This window comes from Sycon ciliatum, chromosome 1 (genome assembly GCF_964019385.1).
Source record: "Sycon ciliatum chromosome 1, ocSycCili1.1, whole genome shotgun sequence".
In the NCBI taxonomy this organism is placed as follows: Eukaryota; Metazoa; Porifera; class Calcarea; order Leucosolenida; family Sycettidae; genus Sycon; species Sycon ciliatum.
This window is the reverse complement of record NC_088643.1, coordinates 59,852,831-59,877,191: the sequence shown is the minus strand read 5'-3', so window position 1 is coordinate 59,877,191 and position 24,361 is coordinate 59,852,831. Positions and strand designations below refer to the sequence as shown.

The 24,361-nt window shown below is 46.6% G+C and overlaps 2 protein-coding genes across 3 annotated transcripts in view; both read right to left on the bottom strand.

The window, feature by feature from the left end:
- LOC135804655 (multiple epidermal growth factor-like domains protein 10) overlaps nucleotides 1-14,690 on the bottom strand; it is a 39,182-nt gene extending 24,492 nt beyond the window's left edge. Inside the window, exons 1-4 of the mRNA XM_065318577.1 lie at nucleotides 13,528-14,690; nucleotides 12,405-12,506; nucleotides 11,394-11,497; nucleotides 7,952-8,047 (exon numbers count right to left, since the gene is read on the bottom strand). Coding sequence (XP_065174649.1) covers nucleotides 7,952-8,047; nucleotides 11,394-11,497; nucleotides 12,405-12,506; nucleotides 13,528-13,715 — 490 coding nt within the window. The 5' untranslated portion in view covers nucleotides 13,716-14,690. The remainder of the gene's footprint in view (nucleotides 1-7,951; nucleotides 8,048-11,393; nucleotides 11,498-12,404; nucleotides 12,507-13,527) is intronic.
- A 3,785-nt stretch (nucleotides 14,691-18,475) lies between these two features.
- The window catches only part of LOC135804653 (multiple epidermal growth factor-like domains protein 6), a 51,006-nt gene continuing 45,120 nt past the window's right edge, over nucleotides 18,476-24,361 (bottom strand). For both annotated transcript variants that reach the window (XM_065318574.1, XM_065318575.1), the window contains 9 exons: nucleotides 24,088-24,197; nucleotides 23,305-23,571; nucleotides 22,619-22,777; nucleotides 22,221-22,357; nucleotides 21,686-21,788; nucleotides 21,209-21,361; nucleotides 20,674-20,817; nucleotides 20,154-20,306; nucleotides 18,476-19,517 (listed from right to left, as the gene is read on the bottom strand). In XM_065318574.1, the coding sequence (XP_065174646.1) occupies nucleotides 18,988-19,517; nucleotides 20,154-20,306; nucleotides 20,674-20,817; nucleotides 21,209-21,361; nucleotides 21,686-21,788; nucleotides 22,221-22,357; nucleotides 22,619-22,777; nucleotides 23,305-23,571; nucleotides 24,088-24,197 (1,756 nt within the window). In that variant the 3' untranslated portion in view covers nucleotides 18,476-18,987. The remainder of the gene's footprint in view (nucleotides 19,518-20,153; nucleotides 20,307-20,673; nucleotides 20,818-21,208; nucleotides 21,362-21,685; nucleotides 21,789-22,220; nucleotides 22,358-22,618; nucleotides 22,778-23,304; nucleotides 23,572-24,087; nucleotides 24,198-24,361) is intronic.

Here is a 24,361-nt window from a genome sequence, read left to right as displayed (position 1 = left end):
CATCTCATACAGCACTGCACTTAACACATACATCTCATACAGCACTGCACTTAACACATACATCTCATACAGCACTGCACTTAACACATACATCTCATACAGCACTGCACTTAACACATACATCTCATACAGCACTGCACTTAACACATACATCTCATACAGCACTGCACTTAACACATACATCTCATACAGCACTGCACTTAACACATACATCTCATACAGCACTGCACTTAACACATACATCTCATACAGCACTGCACTTAACACATACATCTCATACAGCACTGCACTTAACACATACATCTCATACAGCACTGCACTTAACACATACATCTCATACAGCACTGCACTTAACACATACATCTCATACAGCACTGCACTTAACACATACATCTCATACAGCACTGCACTTAACACATACATCTCATACAGCACTGCACTTAACACATACATCTCATACAGCACTGCACTTAACACATACATCTCATACAGCACTGCACTTAACACATACATCTCATACAGCACTGCACTTAACACATACATCTCATACAGCACTGCACTTAACACATACATCTCATACATCACTGCACTTAACACATACATCTCATACAGCACTGCACTTAACACATACATCTCATACAGCACTGCACTTAACACATACATCTCATACATCACTGCACTTAACACATACATCTCATACAGCACTGCACTTAACACATACATCTCATACAGCACTGCACTTAACACATACATCTCATACAGCACTGCACTTAACACATACATCTCATACAGCACTGCACTTAACACATACATCTCATACATCACTGCACTTAACACATACATCTCATACAGCACTGCACTTAACACATACATCTCATACATCACTGCACTTAACACATACATCTCATACATCACTGCACTTAACACATACATCTCATACAGCACTGCACTTAACACATACATCTCATACAGCACTGCACTTAACACATACATCTCATACATCACTGCACTTAACACATACATCTCATACAGCACTGCACTTAACACATACATCTCATACAGCACTGCACTTAACACATACATCTCATACAGCACTGCACTTAACACATACATCTCATACAGCACTGCACTTAACACATACATCTCATACATCACTGCACTTAACACATACATCTCATACAGCACTGCACTTAACACATACATCTCATACATCACTGCACTTAACACATACATCTCATACATCACTGCACTTAACACATACATCTCATACAGCACTGCACTTAACACATACATCTCATACAGCACTGCACTTAACACATACATCTCATACATCACTGCACTTAACACATACATCTCATACAGCACTGCACTTAACACATACATCTCATACAGCACTGCACTTAACACATACATCTCATACAGCACTGCACTTAACACATACATCTCATACAGCACTGCACTTAACACATACATCTCATACATCACTGCACTTAACACATACATCTCATACAGCACTGCACTTAACACATACATCTCATACAGCACTGCACTTAACACATACATCTCATACAGCACTGCACTTAACACATACATCTCATACAGCACTGCACTTAACACATACATCTCATACAGCACTGCACTTAACACATACATCTCATACAGCACTGCACTTAACACATACATCTCATACAGCACTGCACTTAACACATACATCTCATACAGCACTGCACTTAACACATACATCTCATACAGCACTGCACTTAACACATACATCTCATACAGCACTGCACTTAACACATACATCTCATACAGCACTGCACTTAACACATACATCTCATACATCACTGCACTTAACACATACATCTCATACAGCACTGCACTTAACACATACATCTCATACAGCACTGCACTTAACACATACATCTCATACATCACTGCACTTAACACATACATCTCATACAGCACTGCACTTAACACATACATCTCATACAGCACTGCACTTAACACATACATCTCATACAGCACTGCACTTAACACATACATCTCATACAGCACTGCACTTAACACATACATCTCATACATCACTGCACTTAACACATACATCTCATACAGCACTGCACTTAACACATACATCTCATACATCACTGCACTTAACACATACATCTCATACATCACTGCACTTAACACATACATCTCATACAGCACTGCACTTAACACATACATCTCATACAGCACTGCACTTAACACATACATCTCATACATCACTGCACTTAACACATACATCTCATACAGCACTGCACTTAACACATACATCTCATACAGCACTGCACTTAACACATACATCTCATACAGCACTGCACTTAACACATACATCTCATACAGCACTGCACTTAACACATACATCTCATACATCACTGCACTTAACACATACATCTCATACAGCACTGCACTTAACACATACATCTCATACAGCACTGCACTTAACACATACATCTCATACAGCACTGCACTTAACACATACATCTCATACAGCACTGCACTTAACACATACATCTCATACATCACTGCACTTAACACATACATCTCATACAGCACTGCACTTAACACATACATCTCATACAGCACTGCACTTAACACATACATCTCATACATCACTGCACTTAACACATACATCTCATACAGCACTGCACTTAACACATACATCTCATACAGCACTGCACTTAACACATACATCTCATACAGCACTGCACTTAACACATACATCTCATACAGCACTGCACTTAAGGGGGGAATGACCCTTCGCGCACGCCATACTGGACCGTACATGTCCAAACGACCACAACTTCTGTTTCCTTCAATATTTCTTGAAGAAATTTTCACCATGTCTTGATGGAATAACATACAACAGATCAATGGCACTCTGAATGAAAATAAACTAAAGAAAGTTGGAAGATTTGACAACAAAAGGATAATTATCGCACAACGGACAAAAGCTAAACGGTGCGCAATTTTATCAGAATGTAGTTCATCAGAATCATCTCTTTCAGCCATAGATATTTAGATTACAGGTACACGCAGTGCGTTTGCCTAATATCACACAGTCCTAAACATCAGTGGCAGTGGTACAGCTCTCACATGCTGCACTACCGCACATGCGCAGTTTCCTCATGGATGGAATGGGCAGAATATGCACACAGGATTGAAGAAATCTCCTGCCCATAGGCAAACGCACAAGCTGACATCACACAGATTTCAAAAATGTATACTTTTGCATGTCCATTCTGTACAAGTGAGCCAGGAAACTGCGCGGAGTGTCAACAAACCACTAAAAATGGCGAAAATTCAGGGTATATTTAGGTCTATATTCAGGGTATGTTCAGCACTTTTCATACAGCACCATCACGATGCAGGCAGATAGCTGCACTAAAACTTGCCCGGTCCATAAGTATCTCCTTCCTCTTCAATAGTGGTCTCCTCCCAGCCCTTCTTTCGCCTTCTTCTCTTCTTTCTCTTCTCCTTCTCTTCTGCTGAACCTTTGCGATCGGCTTTGCTGATGCGGGTGAAATCCTCATCTTGGCATGCTTTGTGGGTCAGCACGCCAGGTACACAGTCTGCTTCCAGAAGCACACTCTCCACAGCCAGTGCACCATCATTGAAGTGGGCAACTGCAAGGCTGGCAGCGAACCGGACAACATCAGCGCCACAGAAGCTTTCCTTCTGGCACATACCCCAGATGACGCCGTTGAAGCTTTCATTCGCATTCTGCGTGGCTCCGAGGAGGCATCTCTCGAGAAGCTTGCGCTCTGTCAAGCGGAGATACAGTGGCTTGACGACGTCAAACACGGCCTTGGGGAGAATGTGGCGATGGGTGTACTCATCCCTGACTCCAGCCTGCACCAACTGCCACTTGCACCAACTGTCAGGACCGGTCGGGCAAAACTGGTGCTGGGGATTGTCGTCTGACGAACACCGGTGCATAAGGCCACTCCAGATAGCCCGGGCCATGCCTTGGATGTCTTGGCTGTGCTCCCTCACTGCCCATCCATAGTACGTCTGGAGAGTGTCAATGGCTTTGTCGGTGAGCCGGCCTTTCCCAGACAACGCCTTGCCGTCTGACAATTTCGTACCCTTCATCGTCTTCTTCAGCTCCCGCAAGCCCGTGCCGATGCGTTTCTGTACATGTCCAATGCACTCCTCCTTTTCAATGGCTACACCATTGTACGGGTCAGCTTCAACGACAGAATTGAATGCCTTACTGTCGCCATCTCCGATGTACGTTGTATACCGGAGACCACGATCAGCAACAGAGCGACTCCATATGATGACAGCTGCCTCGCTCTCCATGGCTGGTGCAGATCGCGCTGTATTCACTCCACAGGTGTGGGTACCTTTCCAGGCAGTGAAATCAGCTGCACTAATTCTCCCGGACTCCTTCCGGTCGTTCCACACAACACATTCCTGGCAGTACTTGCTGCTCACGTGTATGTCCAGTACACGGCCTGTTCTCCACGATATACAGGCAAAGACACCGTAGAGAGACGTATAGCCGCGCCTCATCCAGGTGCCATCGCAAGTTACCGCCACGGTGTCGCAACCATTCAGCACCTTCACCTCATCAGCAGCATTGACCATGCTCTTATGAGCCACAGTGGCTGCAGCGATCACGAGTGCTTCCTGGTGACGGGTGTAGGCATGTGTGTTCACAGGGCTGGGCATGTCCATGGTTCCGCAGAACTTATTCAGAGCGGCACGTCCCTTGCCAATTCTCCGCATGGCTAACACTGATCGCCGGTTGACGTCAAAGAACCGCTTCTCTTTCAGGCATAGGTTAAATCTCCAACTGTGACTGCATAAGACATTGTCGCACTGCACGTGCACCACCGATGCGAGGCCAACAGCGCAGCAGTCAACAATATTTATTTTTCCAGATTTGCACTCGCTACACACAGTGGCCACGTCCAGAAGCTCCTGAAGACATTTCAGGTACACAATTCTGTTGCTCCGCAAGCAATCCTCTTCTATCTCTTCTCCAGATCCCTCAGACGCCTCAGTATCGTCGTCCTCAGAACTGTCTGGGTTCGAGTTCACATCTGAGCCGTCGCTGCTGTCAAAGCTTTCATCAGCTAAATAGGCCGGCTTCCTGCTCAACTTTCGCGTGGACGCGCTCTTCTCAGTCACTTCAACATCACTGGCGACCTCAGGAACCTCAACGACATCGTCGACTTCAGCAGCAGCTGGCTTTGGACCAAAATATTTCCTTTTCTGTCGTCTAGAACGTCCACTCGAGCTCGTTCTTCGGTTCCCCATTGTTCAAATTTCAAATAATAATTATTATTTTTTGTTCTCAAGGCAGGAAGCTGTTCAGCGCTTCTCCTTGTACGCCATGGTATCCAGTAGCAACGATTTCAAGTCAAAAACTCGCTAGTAGTACGCGGTTTCAGTGAAAATCACCGACTGCATGGAGTGCAAAATTGTACAAATTTTCGTTCCGTGCGTACTCATTTTCATTTGAATTGTTGAATTTGAAACGGTCGTAACTTTGGAACCAATAGTCCGTTTCACCAAAAATTTTGTTTCTACACCCTATAGGGTCCGCTGGCCTAGTTGGATACCCAAAACAGCCAGAATTGAAACTTTCAATTTTTGAGTATCTGAAGGGTCATTCCCCCCTTAACACATACATCTCATACATCACTGCACTTAACACATACATCTCATACAGCACTGCACTTAACACATACATCTCATACAGCACTGCACTTAACACATACATCTCATACATCACTGCACTTAACACATACATCTCATACAGCACTGCACTTAACACATACATCTCATACAGCACTGCACTTAACACATACATCTCATACAGCACTGCACTTAACACATACATCTCATACAGCACTGCACTTAACACATACATCTCATACAGCACTGCACTTAACACATACATCTCATACAGCACTGCACTTAACACATACATCTCATACAGCACTGCACTTAACACATACATCTCATACAGCACTGCACTTAACACATACATCTCATACAGCACTGCACTTAACACATACATCTCATACAGCACTGCACTTAACACATACATCTCATACAGCACTGCACTTAACACATACATCTCATACAGCACTGCACTTAACACATACATCTCATACAGCACTGCACTTAACACATACATCTCATACAGCACTGCACTTAACACATACATCTCATACAGCACTGCACTTAACACATACATCTCATACAGCACTGCACTTAACACATACATCTCATACAGCACTGCACTTAACACATACATCTCATACAGCACTGCACTTAACACATACATCTCATACAGCACTGCACTTAACACATACATCTCATACAGCACTGCACTTAACACATACATCTCATACAGCACTGCACTTAACACATACATCTCATACAGCACTGCACTTAACACATACATCTCATACAGCACTGCACTTAACACATACATCTCATACAGCACTGCACTTAACACATACATCTCATACAGCACTGCACTTAACACATACATCTCATACAGCACTGCACTTAACACATACATCTCATACAGCACTGCACTTAACACATACATCTCATACAGCACTGCACTTAACACATACATCTCATACAGCACTGCACTTAACACATACATCTCATACAGCACTGCACTTAACACATACATCTCATACAGCACTGCACTTAACACATACATCTCATACAGCACTGCACTTAACACATACATCTCATACAGCACTGCACTTAACACATACATCTCATACAGCACTGCACTTAACACATACATCTCATACAGCACTGCACTTAACACATACATCTCATACAGCACTGCACTTAACACATACATCTCATACAGCACTGCACTTAACACATACATCTCATACAGCACTGCACTTAACACATACATCTCATACAGCACTGCACTTAACACATACATCTCATACAGCACTGCACTTAACACATACATCTCATACAGCACTGCACTTAACACATACATCTCATACAGCACTGCACTTAACACATACATCTCATACAGCACTGCACTTAACACATACATCTCATACAGCACTGCACTTAACACATACATCTCATACAGCACTGCACTTAACACATACATCTCATACAGCACTGCACTTAACACATACATCTCATACAGCACTGCACTTAACACATACATCTCATACAGCACTGCACTTAACACATACATCTCATACAGCACTGCACTTAACACATACATCTCATACAGCACTGCACTTAACACATACATCTCATACAGCACTGCACTTAACACATACATCTCATACAGCACTGCACTTAACACATACATCTCATACAGCACTGCACTTAACACATACATCTCATACAGCACTGCACTTAACACATACATCTCATACAGCACTGCACTTAACACATACATCTCATACAGCACTGCACTTAACACATACATCTCATACAGCACTGCACTTAACACATACATCTCATACAGCACTGCACTTAACACATACATCTCATACAGCACTGCACTTAACACATACATCTCATACAGCACTGCACTTAACACATACATCTCATACAGCACTGCACTTAACACATACATCTCATACAGCACTGCACTTAACACATACATCTCATACAGCACTGCACTTAACACATACATCTCATACAGCACTGCACTTAACACATACATCTCATACAGCACTGCACTTAACACATACATCTCATACAGCACTGCACTTAACACATACATCTCATACAGCACTGCACTTAACACATACATCTCATACAGCACTGCACTTAACACATACATCTCATACAGCACTGCACTTAACACATACATCTCATACAGCACTGCACTTAACACATACATCTCATACAGCACTGCACTTAACACATACATCTCTACACACGCACATACCTGTTGCACATTGGTTGCCAGTATAACCCGGTGCACATTGGCAGGTATTCGGCTGCACACATGTCGAGCCTTGCAGACACGCCTGATGGCAGATTGCTAGGTAAACGAATACAGGAACAACAGAAAAATCACCTCAATTCACAAATTAACTTGGAGTGGCAAGCAGAAAACAAGAAGCGAATTAATTAATCCCCATGAACCCAGTGATCGACGGCAACGGTGTACTGCGCTGTCAAGGAAGACTGGCACACGCAGAGTATCGTCCAGAGGATACAGTGCACCCAATCATCTTACCATGTCATCATCCCGTCACCCACCTCATCATTAGGCACTACCACGAGTTGGCTCGTCATGTCGGAGGCACTAATCATATCCTCGCTAAGATCAGTGCACGATTCTGGATCAATGCCGCCAGGAAGCAATTTGTGTGAGATGGAACGACAGTGTCCAAGATGCAAGCTGCTGAAGACCAAGCCTGCACAACAGATAATGGCTCCACTTCCACGTACAAGGATCACACCATCCTTCCGAGCATTTGCCAGAACCTGAGTAGATTTCGCCGGTCCATTTGCACAGTCCAAGGGCACGGCAGAAAGAGGCAGAAGCGCTATCTATGTCTGTTCACCTGTCTCGCTACACGCACAGTGCATTTGCAGCTCGCCTATGGACTCGACACTCGCTCATTCCTCACCGCCTTCTACAGATTCGTCAGACGCCGTGGTCTACCAGAGTATTATGTTATGGTGCAAGCGCTGATGGAACTGAAGCTGACGGTCCCCCAGCTCTCTACTCGTATCCGCCGCGGGCTGTGAATTCTGCGAATTCTCAAGAACATCGGAAAGCGAGGTCCCGTGTGAGCCATGCCCATGGGCACAGCTCTGCCAAAGCGGACCAGGTGACTTCTACAGCGCCGCCACAACCAGCTCCTCTCACCTTGAACGACCTGATTGGTGTTATCCAGCCCCTCCTGGAGCGCGTGGAGCGCTTGGAATCCAACGTCGTCGCGCCAACCACCTAGCCCATAGCTCCATCACCAGCACCAGCATCAGCTCCTCTGCGCTGGGGCAAACTACGCCGATGCACTTGGCTTGCTTGACCGGCTCTCCAGGACTCCCCGTCATCCCTCCACTCCGTCACTGTCACCACATAATTTCCTCAATCACAGTGTCAGTACAACTCTTGTCAATATACTTATATCGGATGAGGGCAGTCTATCTCCGCAGCTGGCTCATTTCAATCACTACCGGTCGCAGCTCCGGCCGACCGTCTCTCGTTCACACTATGTGTGCTCCAGGTCACAGCTCTTGCGCAGAGCAGGTCGACCTGTCTTTCTCATGTACGCCAGCTGCTCCGCCCAATATCCCTGATATGCCAACCAGAAAACAATGTGTTCTGAGCTGGTTGCATGCCTACATGTGGAGAGTGCGTTAATCAGACGGAATCAACTTTGTTGCCGCGCAAAGAGAGCTTCGGGAGTTACGCGACACTTTGGATCAAAACAGTACAGCACGGACGACCGCCAGTTAGGGGTTCATTGACAGTTTAATTCACCAGCTACTCCACACTTTGGAGGATCCTTTGAGGTGATGGTGCGAGCCGCTAAACGTGCCATCTACGCCATAAATCCAAATGCCGAGACAACAGAAGAGGAATTGACAAGAGCATTTGTTGGCGCAGAAAGCTTAATCAACTCAAGGCCCCTGACTCATTAGTCAAGCCATCAACTCGATGAGACACCACTCACGCCCAATAATTTCTTGTTTGGCCATATAGTGTGTTTGCTCCATTGGCAGTCGCCCATACCAGCTTCAATCCTCAACGACGGTGGCGGCGAGTACAATAACTACTACGTCACTTCTGGGAGAGATGGATCAAGGAGTGGCTACCAAGTCTAAGCACTAGACAGAAGTGGAAGAAGCCCAAGAATGAAGTTCAAGTCGGTGATGTCATGCTACTTCTGTCACCCGACACTCCGCGAGAGCACTAACCATTGGCACGAGTGCTATCCTGGCTGAGACGGACACGGAAGAGTAGCGAAGGTGAAGGTTGGTGAGGAAGACATTCGTGCGACCTATTGCAAGGTTGTGTCCATTGGAAGCCACACCAGAGTGAGTGACACTGTGAACTGTAGTATGCGACAAATGCAAGTGAAGTCATCGCAGTGACACATAATTGCCATTCAGTATATCCTGAGTTATATTGTTACATGACATTAGTTATCTGTGTGATACTACTTGTAGTTCTTCTTATTATTATTACAACAATGGAATCTTTTAATGCCTAGATCTCCTTTATGGTACACTTTCGATATAAGATATCGAGGAAGGGGAGAATTGATAAGGAGGGCTTTTGTTGTATTGGCTCCAGAACTAGTGAATAGCCATATACCAAACGGTAGTTGCCGTTTGTTCCTTTTCACTATTAGTTTCGCTTGGATGATAGCACTGTGGTGCTTCTCAATGCTCTTGCCGCATCTCCATTCAGCATTAGTTCTGCCTCTTTTGGTGCTTGACGCACACTGTTCTACTATGCAACAGTTGCATGTGTATTATGTCCGTATTGCAAGCTTTGTGCCGCGCTGCTCGGTATTGTTGCGTCTTTGTGCTCCGCCCGTACAACACAGCAAACAACAACAGAGTTGAATAGCCACTGGCTGGCAATGTCGAAGCTTTCCAACTCTCTTACGGCCGTTGGAAAGCGTAAATACATTTACCGATAGCGATAGCTGCGGCTCCTTTACCCTCTGTAGCGCAGCGTATAAAGTTACCAACCACGCTGTCGTATACGGACCCCGAGCTTATGGAAACATAGTAGAGAGTTTTAGTTTAGTTGCAGGGGCGTCACACACACGGTACAACCAGTATGACCATGGTCGTACCACTTTTCGTCCAGGATGCATTGATGGTCCGCACAATTCATCCAAAAGAGCAATAAAAGAGCGCTAAAATCAACCCTGTTGGCCGAAAAGTCAGATTTTTCCCTTGGGGACACCCCCTACCCCCCCCCCCCCCCGTCGTACCCCTCCTCACTGCCCTGTGATGCCCCCCAAGTTCTATTTTACCTCAGCTGTGAGTAGTTTGCATTTTCTCTGCTTTTGCGACCAGTTATTAAAGTTAGTTGAAATCAGCAAGAAGAGATCAACGTTGTCGTATGAGTTTTGCCGTGAGCTAACTGGGCTCCCGGTTGGTCATTATCATCGAGTGTCACATTACCATAGCACAACTGATAAATCCAGAAGAAACACTAGTACATGTACACTCATACCTCGTTTATCCGGGCGGTCCAGGACTGGGCACTCAGTGCCCGTAGCAGATCAATATTTACACTAAAACTCGTCCAAAGGGTGCCTGGTAGACCGAAGTGCCCGTAACTTCGGGGTCCGGATAACCAAGGTATGAGAGTAGAGTTTAAAAAAGCGTCCAAGCAACACACGCCTACTTACGTATAGTACAACTGGAGCCACTCTGTTGCCAGCCAGCACAGCACACAGGTATCGTGACTGTCTGCAAGTGCGTGGTGGTTCTGTACGCTACTCGATATTCCGTCCTATGTTCACGGAGCGTACACACACACACACACACATACAATCCATACACAAATACACACACACACACACACACATATGCATATTGCAATCAAGTACTTGCATGTAAGACAAAGAGCAGTTACATCTGGCACGAGACCGGAGATCATCGTATCACAGATCAACGACAAACTTTAGGAAATGCAAGTCCAATGCCATTTTCAGGTGTCTATGCCAACAAGACACCGGAAGGGCAAAGTGGGGAAGAACACAAGTTCGGACACTGCTCAACATAGTACTTCGAAGTATAATATGCCAGGTCCACTGCTCAACACAGACCGACAATACAGGGTCTACTGCGGGACTTCCAAGGTCACAGCAACATGGAATTTTGAAGAGAGAGAGAGAGATCGGCAAAGCAGACAGAACACCAAGATCTCTTCAGCAGTACTTATAGAGAAAAAACCATGAATCTGGAGAAGCTGCTTTCTCTTGAAGGAGCAGTGCAGGCAAGTGATGATAAATATACGGAACATTGGGTTCTTATAAGCGACAGATTTTAGCTGTAATACATGGAGTGCTGTGCCAAACTTGACGCCCTTGCCGATGTACAAACCTTGCTGCTGGCACGCCAATCTTTCCCCCGTGTGCCATGGATATGGGAGCCTTTCCCCAGTGACGTGACAACTGACAACTTTGCTAGGTGAGTTCTCACCTTCTCAGAGTCACTGGTGGTGGTGGTGGTGAGTGAGAAGCTTAGTCACTGTATGGTGGTGTGAGATACACTGTTGTGCCGGAATGGCAGGGCAATGATGCAGTCACTCACATTTTTATTTTATCTCGTGCTCTGAACTAAATCATGTAACATGATGAAGACTGTCAGGGGAAGGAGTGGACAGCTTTCTGCTGCCGGTATTGCATGCATCTCACCTGTATCGTGTGCAGCGAAAGCCGCTGAAAATCGAACTGCACCACGTGGTGTACCGGACTGTGAACGGTTGAGCGTATGAAGACCTCACGCTGACAGTGGACCTGCAGAAATGCACAACATGTCACACCTGCAGCATCGTTAACACGTTACTTCTACTCACGATGCCTACACACTGGAGACCAGCGAATAGTAGTGAAATACCCCGGTACGTCTATTTTACCACTCCCTGGTCTCCACTGTTGTACGCACGAATGACATTGTGACGGCACCAGGCTTGTGTGATACTGTGATGTGCTTCCCCGCGCAACATGTATTCTCTATTGGATTCACCCTCACTTTACAACATGTATTCTCTATTGGATTCACCCTCACTTTACAACATGTATTCTCTATTGGATTCACCCTCACTTTTAAAACTAACCTGCTATGTTTAGTACATGCAATGAAATGCAATGAAATGCAATGAAATGCAATGAAATGCAATGAAATGCAATGAAATGCAATGGAGTGCTGACAAAAAGAACAGAGCTACACACTAGCATGGCATGCAATATCACACTGCATACTGTATAATAACTAAAGGCAATTCCCATATGTAATGTATATACGGACTCAGCAGAGGTGTTTTAGTCCAATGTGGGACGTGGGATAAGCGGTCACAGAGATCAATCCCATACTCCCTTCCGTGCCAGTGGTAACTGAGTGCAGGTTCAGTCCGGCATTGCGTCATACCTGTAGTTATGGAGCAAGAAGGGATCAAGTTTGTGTATGTGTGTGTGTGCGTGTGTGTGTGTGTGTGTGTGTGTGTGTGCGTGTGTGTGTGTGTGTGTGTGTGTGTGTGCGTGTGCGTGTGTGCGTGCAACACTAGTGCACTTTACCACATTGCCCACAGCATCCCGATTCTTCGTTTTAAAACTTGATTGCCCTACTTCAAGCCCTTCCTGTCATCTACTCAGTCAGTTCATCACCGGAACACCCATGTTCATCACTCATGCAGGATTAGGTGAGTACGAAATTTTAGCAACTGCCACACTGGTGCCGAGGGATCATACCATGCCCCATGCCATGGTGATGGTATTACAGACTTTTACTCCGTAGTAGTAGTACTTCTGTCCAACTCACGTTGCAGTTTGGCCACACACATTCGCACCATTCGCATCCAGCGATTGACCGCGAGCTCCATGCCCATGGAGCAGTAAAGAGAACTGACAGGCGCTGCAAAACCAGGCCAAGGCCAGCAGCAGCGATCTCAGCGGCGGTCTGTTCGCACTTGCAGTTGCTGCACCACAACCAGCCATGTCACTGCACATACACGGGGTTTACACCGTTACACGGCCAGAACTACGGCAGTACGGGTCTGTAACACAGAGCCTCAGAGGTGACGCGGTGATATCATAAGCAACTAACTGTTACTTGTAACACTGGTAACACGGATAGGTTACCTGACGATGATCGCCCAGATACACAACCCAATAGTAGTAGTACTGTACTACTAGCCAGTAGTGCCAGTCAGACCGTCAACCCGGATCGAGCACGGTCGGACAACGACTAGATCTACGTCGGGGGATATCCACTCACGCGCGCGGGATCGAAAGTCTCGCCACCGGAAAGTAACGTTAGCTACCCGGAGGAAGACGGAGCGGACGCTACGATGGCAGGGAGTTGACTGTTGCGGAGGTGCCAGTCACACAACAGACCGCGACGATGACAGCCCTAGATAGCTCGAGCTCTGCTCGTCTCAGATTGAGCGCTGTCAGTCGCCAAACGGTTGTCGGCTTTTTACTACGCTAATCTTGCTGTAGTTCTTGCTTTCGCTTAGGCCAGCTTAGCTACATGGATGCGCCGCATCGATGATTGCAACACCGCCACATCCAATGATTGCAAAGAAATATTCTACAGAAAATGGATCAACGGAGTCGGAAAGTCGCCTATCATCATGATCATACTCATTAGCCCAGCGCTATGAAGTACACAAGGTACATGACAGACAATAGTGATCGATCTACGAATCATTAGAAATAGAAGCACAACAATTTTTGATGCAGTCCACATGTAGATCTAAACACAATGTCATGCACTTCTTGACACTGCTGTGTCTGTAGTCAGTACAGACTAGAGTCTAGGCTCAGTGTCTCAGGAGTCAGGTGCTTGGAGTTGGTGCTCAGATGTACGGCTCACTGCCACGACCACGGGGTTCGAGAGACTTATGAGCCTGAAGTAATGAGGTCCCCTTAGTTGAAGTCACGACCAAACAACACTACGTGGACGACTTCGAGTTTGAGAATGGGCGTCGCTGCGTTGTGTGTTATCACGTCAAGGACTGGTGATGCTTTACATTTTGGCAGTTTTGGCTTTGACCGTGAATGACCATAATCGTCTCCAGTAAAGACTTATTCAAGTATGCGATGATCTCACGGCGTCACGCAAGGACAGGCATCTCTTCAGCTTCGGTCTTCCGATGTATTTCCACTACTTGTCACCTAGTACCTGGTCACTACTGAGTACTACTACAGCATTGGGTACTACAGTGTACTACATGACTTAAGTTGTAGTATTTTTATTTTCTTATGGCTGGCAAGAGGCCAGTTACAGACTCAGTGAATGGTTTGCTACTTGAGCTGCATTAGACAAATGCGATCGTAGGAGTACCGGTATGTATTATGTCATGAACTACACAGGACTCCGAGCATAAAGAGTGGGAGTGTGGATCATGACAATGACATGATTCATGGCCTGGTGCTGGTGGCAGGCAGGTCTACTGGGGGGGGGGGGGGGGGGGGGAGCATGGATGGCCCAGGCCAAGGCGTAGATCTACTAGTATAGCCTATAGCCTTATACATCTGGTACATAGGTCGGGTGTACATCATCACTCTTCACCATGTAAATTGTTCACTGCCTTCACAGGCGCTAGGCTTCAGTACACTGCAGTGCCAGTACATGTAGTACCGGGTAGTAGTAGATCTACATAATCATTGTACTACAGTCATACTCATTGTACAATCATGTAGTATGGCACTATGGGCAAAGACCCGTTATCTAGTCCTGCCTCTTGCCTAGTCTTGGTTTGGGCCCATTCCCCGGAGACTCAGCTCAGGGGATCAACACTACAGTCTCGAGCATAGGCGTGACCATAGCCATAGCCTAGGCATAGGTTTCGCATCTGGCGCATGTAGTCTTGTTGATCTACGTTTTGTAGGTCTACGCAGCAGATGTACAATGTACTTCGAAGTAGATCTAACTATCACTTAGGTGTATTAAAGTTGAACACAAAAGCGTGACAAGAAACTGTTACCCAAATGGCAAATGGCCTACTGGCATGCAAAGGCGAAGGCACTCACTCCTCTGCCCGAGTCAACACAGCCGACGGCGGCAATGTGCTGAAAAAGGGCTCCCGACCCCGAGGCGGATTTATCATTGGTGAAGCAGCAAGGCGGACGGATGCCGGAACTGAGTTCCAGCGTTCTAAAAAAGAAAGAGAGGAATAACCAAATCGAGAGAAGGCTCGTGGGAGTACAAGTCCAAGAGAGTCTTGAGACCTTGTGCAGGTGCGGCTACGCGCTTCAAGGCAGAAAAGGCGGCATAGAAGTGCACGGTGTCAGGTCGTTTCGACTCTCGAGACAGAATACACTGAACATCTGCGGTGGGCGGGTAGCCAAATACAGTACGCAATGAACGGTGACTGAGAGAATCATGTTCATGTTGTCGCAGACTGTGTACATAACTTCATAAGCATTGCTTGTACATAAGCTTTGCTTGCATACCGGTATTCCAGTGTAGACTGGACAAAAGAGAGATAAAATGTGCGCCTGGTTGCATTGGTCAACATGGTGCGGCAGCGCCGAAATGAATTCACCTGTGCACTGACCTTCTTCCGGAGTGCATCGACTTGCTGACGGAATGTTAAAAGTGATGCTCTCTCCACTCGGGCATCAAACGCCGCCTTCTTCATTCTCTCGTTTGTCCTCAGGTGGCTAAGGATTTCGGGACGAGACAGCAAGGACGGCTCAAGGTCAGTGACTTTTACATCAAAAAAGGCTGCTGCGACCAGAATACCCTAGCCTGTATGACATAGTCTAGGCGTGCCTCTGCTCTGGCTAACGATTAGCCGAGGCGGCAGAGATGTGCTCACTATGTAGTGGGAGCAAACGTGGCTCAATCTCGACATTGGGCAGTACCTAGCTCCTGCACTGCAGTACGCCGGCCAGAACTTACGCAGAAGGTCCCGAAGCTCATTATGGCGAGCCGGCAGATAACCGCCGGTCGGGTACGTGAGGGCATCACAATTTACATGGTGGGTATTCATAGACTTCTTTTCATCTACATGTACATGTACATGATTGTATATCAACACTGCCGCAAGACGTGTTGTGTAATTCGGCTGCCTACATTTGCTGTACTAAGTTTTGAATCTTCTTCTGGGGTTTTGCCATTGTGTGGATGATCAAGTTTTAGTGTTTCCCCCAAACAAGTCAGGGATGATCAAGTTAGTGTTTCCCCCAAACAAGTCACGGATGATCACGATGGCCCCCATGATCACGATGGCCCCCATGATCACGATGGCCCCCATGATCATGATGAACTTCAGAAGTGGTTACTAACTTACTACTATAGTAGTAGGCACTGCACTTGCTTCAGGCTGACCTTGGCCCGGGCCCAGGCAGCATTAAAGGGGAAGTTAAGGCAAAAATTAAAATTTCACCAGTTGTAGTCTTCGGGGTGCTGAGTCGAATGGTCTTGGTCCGAGAAAGCTGAGACGCTCCCTTCCTACTTGAATCCCAATCGAACTCGCGCACTTCCACCGAAACTGGGTGACTGCGCCCTACTAGATGGGGATTTGTATGCAAAATGTCACTAAAAGCGCCATTTCGTTCTTATAAAAGCACCGGTGACCGCGATTGGCCCATATGTTGTACTCTTTTGGACGCTGAGTCGACTGATTTTGGTCCGAAAAGGCTGCGATGCAGCGTTCCTCCTTTATTCCCAATCGAACAGGGTTGAACAAGCGGTCACGTGCTCCTGGGTGCCCAAATCACCTGGTCACCACGCCAGCAGGGTACAACGTTACTTTGACACCAAGGTTCAACTCGAGTGACAGGACTGCACCCAAAAAAGGTCAAACACGCTAGTAAGTTGTACCCTGCAGGCACGGTGACCAGGTGACTGGTGTACGCAGGAGCACGTGACCCCTTGTTCAACCATGTTCGATTGGGAATAAAGGAGGAACGCTGCATCGCAGCCTTTTCGGACCAAAACCAATCGACTCAGCGTCCAAAAGACTACAACATATGGGCCAATCGCGGTCATCCATACTTTTATAAGAACGAAATGGCGCTTTTACTTAGTTTTAGTGACATTTTGCATACAAATCCCCATCTAGTAGGGCGCAGTCACCCAGTTTCGGTGGAAGTGCGCGAGTTCGATTGGGATTCAAGTAGGAAGGGAGCGTCTCAGCTTCCTCGGACCACGACCATTCGACTCAGCACCCCAAAGACTACAACTGGTGAAATTTTAATTTTTGCCTTAACTTCCCCTTTAAGGCAAAAATTAAAATTTCACCAGTTGTAGTCTTCGGGGTGCTGAGTCGAATGGTCTTGTCCGAGAAAGCTGAGACGCTCCCTTCCTACTTGAATCCCAATCGAACTCGCGCACTTCCACCGAAACTGGGTGACTGCGCCCTACTAGATGGGGATTTGTATGCAAAATGTCACTAAAAGCGCCATTTCGTTCTTATAAAAGCACGGATGACCGCGATTGGCCCATATGTTGTAGTCTTTTGGACGCTGAGTCGACTGGTTTTGGTCCGAAAAGGCTGCGATGCAGCGTTCCTCCTTTATTCCCAATCGAACATGGTTGAACAAGCGGTCACGTGCTCCTGGGTGCCCAAATCACCTGGTCACCACGCCAGCAGGCGACAACTTTAACACCAAGGTTCAACTCGAGTGACAGGACTGCACCCAAAAAAGGTAAAACAGGCTAGTAAGTTGTAGTAGAACTTGTACCCTGCAGGCACGGTGACCAGGTGACTGGTCCTCACAACCTACTACCTCACAACCTTCTTTAAAAAATGGTCTCTGTCTCAGTGACTCCACTTTTTACAAAAGGAGTGTTGTGAGGGTGTTTTAAAAGTCATAATGGATGGAGTATTATTAATGGATGGAGGGCTACAGTGAAGTCTTCTGCGCAGAGAAAATATTACATGCATGACTGCAAGTACAAACAATTTCTTTTTAAATAATTCAACGGATAGCAACACTGTGTATAAGAAAGGAGAAAAGGAGAAACTCGTACACCATGGTACACCGATCCAGAAGCAATCAGAGAAAATAACAAAAATTGAAATCATGCAAGTTCTCAGCAGCGGCATGCTTTTGAGACAGTTTAAAAAATAAACAGGATAATGCGCAGCAGTCCAATGCCATCAAGGTGGCTTCTTACATTAGGCTATGAAAACAATTTTTAACCATGACATGGATAGTACATGTGCACTGTGTATGTGCAGGGGTAGTATGAACATCTGGAGAGGATACGCTCTGATGGGTAGTTTGATACATGATATCCTTGAAAGCAGCACTCACTTGGGTCCTAGAGTGTATCTTTCTGGGCCTGGTTGTTTGTATACACTTCTGACATGGCGATGGTTGGGTCCAGAGTGTAGTGGTTTTCGTTGGCAAAGACATCGTCAGTTCCCTCAGCCACTTGTGCACATGTCCTACGTTCTGCACAAGAACTGGCACAATCATCGCCAGCGAGGCATGTGGTGGTGAGTTCCCCGCCGATCTGCTGGTCCGCGTTCAGGCTAGCTGCATCCAGTGTCTCCCCGCTCAGTATTGCAGTACTTGAGTCCAAGGCCAGTGAGTCGTCCAGAGGTCCGGGAGTGTACTTGCCACGCTGGCCACAGCAGCGCCTGTAGCCGACAAGCGCCATCACAAGAATTCCGGCAATGAGAACGGCACTGGATGAGCTTATCCAGATGATGCGTTTCAGTGAAAACCATTTCTTTGCGATGGCCCTGCGACTACTACTACTACTACTACCAGGCTGGACTAGGATGGTGACATGCGGCGGTGGTGGTGATGTAGTGGTCAGCCCAGCCAGCTCATCAGCGTATTTCTCTGCAGTTATAATTCAAGTCACATTCAGAGCAGAACAGACCCAACACCAAGGATTGCAGTGTTGTGTACAGCAGTGCTGTGCAGTACATATACTGATACTGTTGTCCAGCACATACACTGATACTGGTAACCCAACACCAACAAGCACCGTTCATTGCCGAGACTCCAAATAGAGGCTCACATACTAAGTACAATGACATGCACATACATGTACATGTAAGACCCTATGTCGAGTGATGTGGCAGTGAAACCAGTGAATTGCAGGCGCGTGCTCGGCGATGGGCACGGGGGGCACGTGCACCCCCCCCCCCCCCAAATTTTTCAATCTGATCCAAGGCAATTGTAATGTATGCAAATATGCTCTAAAATTCAAGAAAGGTTGCAAACAAATTGCAGAAAATTGCCGGGGGGGGGGCTCCCTCGGCTCCCGTGCACCCCCCTAGTTGGGGGGCCGAGCACGCCCCTGAATTATTGCTACTGTCTACACACATCTACATGAACACAAAGCAATGCATCAAATCATGTCACTGTTCATTTTCACTCTGGCGCAAGGCACAGCTGCTACTATTGCTTTAAAAATTACATAACAAGATGCAGGAAAAACCAGCGGCACTCACTGCAAACTCTATACCTCACCTTCAGTCATGTTGCAGTAGCGCGATGCATATCCTGCGCGACAAGGACACGCTCCTGTGCTCTTGTCACATGGTCCAGCGGTGGTGGTGTTGTTGTCATGACAATAGTCACATGACAGCCGACAGTCCTCGCCATATCTGTAGTTCTCACAGTCTGTTCACACAGCACATGCATTCACACATGCACGCGTGCACACACACACACACACACATCACACAGATGTCAGTACATGCTTTCATGCACAACGACATACACACTTAGAGAGTAGTGAACTGATTGTGTAGATTCATGACAAAGCAAAAAGCATACGCCAAGCCAGCCGAAATGTGCTTCAAAACTCGTTCTATGCACCTTGCTCAGGGAATTAGCATTTTACAGGTCAATCTTCCTCCCACCATTGATCATGCTTTGCCCATTCGCAATGATGGAAGAAGACTAAGTATTGCACGAGCACAGTCATTGAGATGTAGTTGAATGTCCACAACTGTATACGGCACCACTGCAAGATTCTATTGCTCACCTTTCTGGCAGTCCGATCTGTACGTATATCCAGGCAGACAAGTGCATTGGCCTGTCACATGATGGCATTGCTTGTTGTGTGTGGTCGTGCATGCCACTGGACACTGTCCCATGCAGCCAGCTCCAAACCTGCCTTGTTGGCAGGCTATTTGAGAACATAGTGAGAAGAAGAGAGATGATATGGTCCAGTCTTCAAAAGAAGATATTGCACTGCATCTTCTTACAGGTTAAACTCACAAGTCAAGTACCAGTACATACATCAATTGATAGTCAGTGACAGCAACTACATTGTCAGTGACAGCAACTACATTGAATGTGAATTGATAGTCAGTGACAGCAACTACATTGTATGCGAATTTATACAACTTTTATTGCTGAAGGTAGATAACCAGAGGTTAGGTGCTGGAGTTCCCTATGATTCGAAGCGCAGCATAGTTGTATCAATTTCAAAATGCCCTTCAATTCAGGCTCGACACTGATCAAACAGCACTGGACAGTGATGCGGCACGACACTGAGCCACTGTTCAAAGACATACGTTCTTCACAGGTCTTGCCAGTCCAGCCCGGCGCGCATAAGCAAGCTCCGGTGTACGCATCACAGCTAGCGTTGTTGGCACATTGGCACCGTAACCTGCACTTGAAGGCCGGTGACCAGGTGCCATCATGGCAGGTGCTGTTGCATAGCGTGCCTGAACACAACCAGCACACCAAGTCCCGGTCCATACCGGCAGGGGGTTAACAGTAGCAACCAACACATATATACCATAATACATAGCACATGTATCACAAACCCAAAGGAAATACTTGCTAAGGAAAGTGGAATGTGAACTGTGAACACACGCCTTTTACACCTGAGGGGGGGGGGGGGGGGAGGTAGGTCATCAGCACCTGGAGTGAGCAGATGCAATTATAGCTGTACAGTTCAGTCTGATGTAATGTGCCCTGATCTTGTTTGTGGACTTTCTAAACAGTACATCGTAGTGAGGTTAGTTCAAGTAGTTGGACTGACTTACCGTGGTATGCAGAATTCCCTTTACACCAGCATTCACCATTGCCATTCTGACACTGTCCATCATTGAGACAGTGACAATCATTCTCACACAGGTATCCCCATCTCTAACAGGACACAACGAGAGAGAGAGAGAGAGAGAGAGAGAGAGAGAGAGAGAGAGAGAGAGAGAGAGAGAGAGAGACAGGTACAGACACAGACACACGGAGAGAAAGGCGGCAATCATGTATCACCAAAATTCAAAATCCAAAACCTACTGAGTTTTCACGTGTTGTGCATGTACAGCTGCTGTCTTGGCCAGACATTGGTAACGGATTAAGCATGCATATCATAGAATCAGCTCAGATCTTGGTAAGCCCGTCCATGGATGTGATAAGCCCGTCCATGGATGTGATCAAACAGCATGCACATGTCTAAGATTTTAATCCTTGCATTTGCCTGTTCTAGAAGGTGGGCGTAGGAAGATACTGCGCTGGGACCTTATCATCAGTGGTGTCACAAACGCATGCGCTACAGTACACACACGCACACATGCTTACTGTGTGGTTGCACGTCTGACGACAGAAAGTCCCAGTGAGTCCCGGCACAGTGCACGTACAATGGCCAGTGAACCGGTCACATTCCGATGTGTCCAGGTTGCACAGGCACTCTTGCTGGCAGCCTGCACCGAAGAATCCTGCGCCACAAATCATGCCAAGGAGCAAACCGAGACAATCACGCAGAGATAGCCTTGGTGTAGTCTACTTCAAGTACTCTTTAAGGTGTAGTATCAACAGGCACATCATGGTTGTTTAATTGGTTGAAGTTCCTTATACCAGAACAAGCACTAGAACATTCTAGCAATCTAGTCTTGTTACAGATACTACAATATACAATGAACGCATGCAAACACAACACAAGTTATCTTAGCATGTGCTGTGTATACAAATGTAGTTACCTTCAGGGCACACATCAGAACAGATCGGTCCGGTCCATCCATCTGTACAGTTGCACTTCCCATCAGCCTTGTTGCAGCTGCCATTGTTCCTACACGTGCAGGTGCTGGTACAGGCCTCTCCGAAAGTCCCGTCGGGACACGGCCTATCACAACGCTCCCCTGAAAACAAGACAATGGAAGATGCACAAGAAAGCTTGTACTGCAGCCGAGACCCTATGGTCGGCAAAGCTGCCCCCGCCTCTCCCCACTATTTCCACTCTATGTGTCCCACCGCTGCCTTGCTCCGTTGTGCTGTCGAATGGTGTGTGTGTATTTCCCAAAGTGATGTCACATTGTGTGTGCAGTTCAACAGGGTACCCATTGGAAGTGGTGCAGTTCAACAGGGTACCCATTGGAAGTGGTGCAGTTCATAACTACATGTAGACTGTATGTTTCTTCAGCACAGAGCACACATTCTACTTGTTCATGCCTGAGCTTTGTGTGTGTGTGTGTGTGTGTGTGTGTGTGTGTGTGTGTGTGTATTTGAACATAGACAATGCAGTTGCATACAGACAATGCAATTGCATGCAGAAAATGTACACACTGTGCAGTCCAGGCTGATGTGACAAGGTGATCAAGACAGTGAGTACATGTACAACTGAATGACTGGTAATGAGACAGTCATTGTGGAACTCGCACTCATTTACCTCTCCATCCAGGCTTGCATATACACGTTCCATCAACCTTGTTACAGTGTGCACCATTACGACAATCACATGACATGGAACAGTTGATGCCATGGTAACCAGGCGGGCATTCTTGACTGCACGTGACTCCAGTGTATCCAGCAGTACAGTTACAACTACCATCCACATGACTGCATGCCGCTCCATTACGACATTGACACGCGTTTGCACAGTCTGTACCGTATGATCCACTGGCACATTGCTGACTGCAATCCATCCCAGTCCAGCCTGCAGTCATAGACAGGAGACAGATCAATGTGCAAGAGAATCCGTATTGAAAGAGAATCCGTATTGAAAGAGAATCCGTATTGAAAGAGAATCCGTATTGAAAGAGAATCCGTATTGAAATAAGAGAATGAAGGCCAGTGCCCATCTGAACGAGTTCCTGTCCACATCTTTCCTCAGAACTTTCATCTGCTGCTAGCTTGGCCTGTATATCGTCTGTTGACGCACCATGAAGCCATGGCTAACGCCTCCACTGTTTCCATCCGCATTTTCCGTCAACCCAAACTCAATCTAAATCTTCCCTCACCAGCGAAACACTGTCCGTGGCTGACAGGATCCCTTTTGCTTCTTCACGCTACTAGCACAGTACAACACAGAGCCACTACTGGTGCTCACAAGTCATCACAGTGTTTACTCCTTGCAAGGGAGACAGACCATCAGCAAAGAAGGAATATGGAGGTGAAATCATTGGCAAGTTCAACGACAGTAGACAGCCATGAGAATACCGTCCAACTTTACCTGGATGGCAGAGACATGTCCCGTCCACATGCCGGCAGTCACCATGAAGGCACATGCATACCTCTTGACAGCCAAAGCCATAGGACCCGTTGGAGCATCGTAGTGAACAACTGTACATGTATGGAACAGCAAGACCAAGTGTGCATATGCCGCAGTGCTATAAGAGGCATAGCAAACACAGGACTTATTGACTTGTGGGTTGCATAAAGGATGATGCAATCACACAGTGCTAACATGTTGCAGAGGGCATGCACCCACTATACCGAAAGGGAAG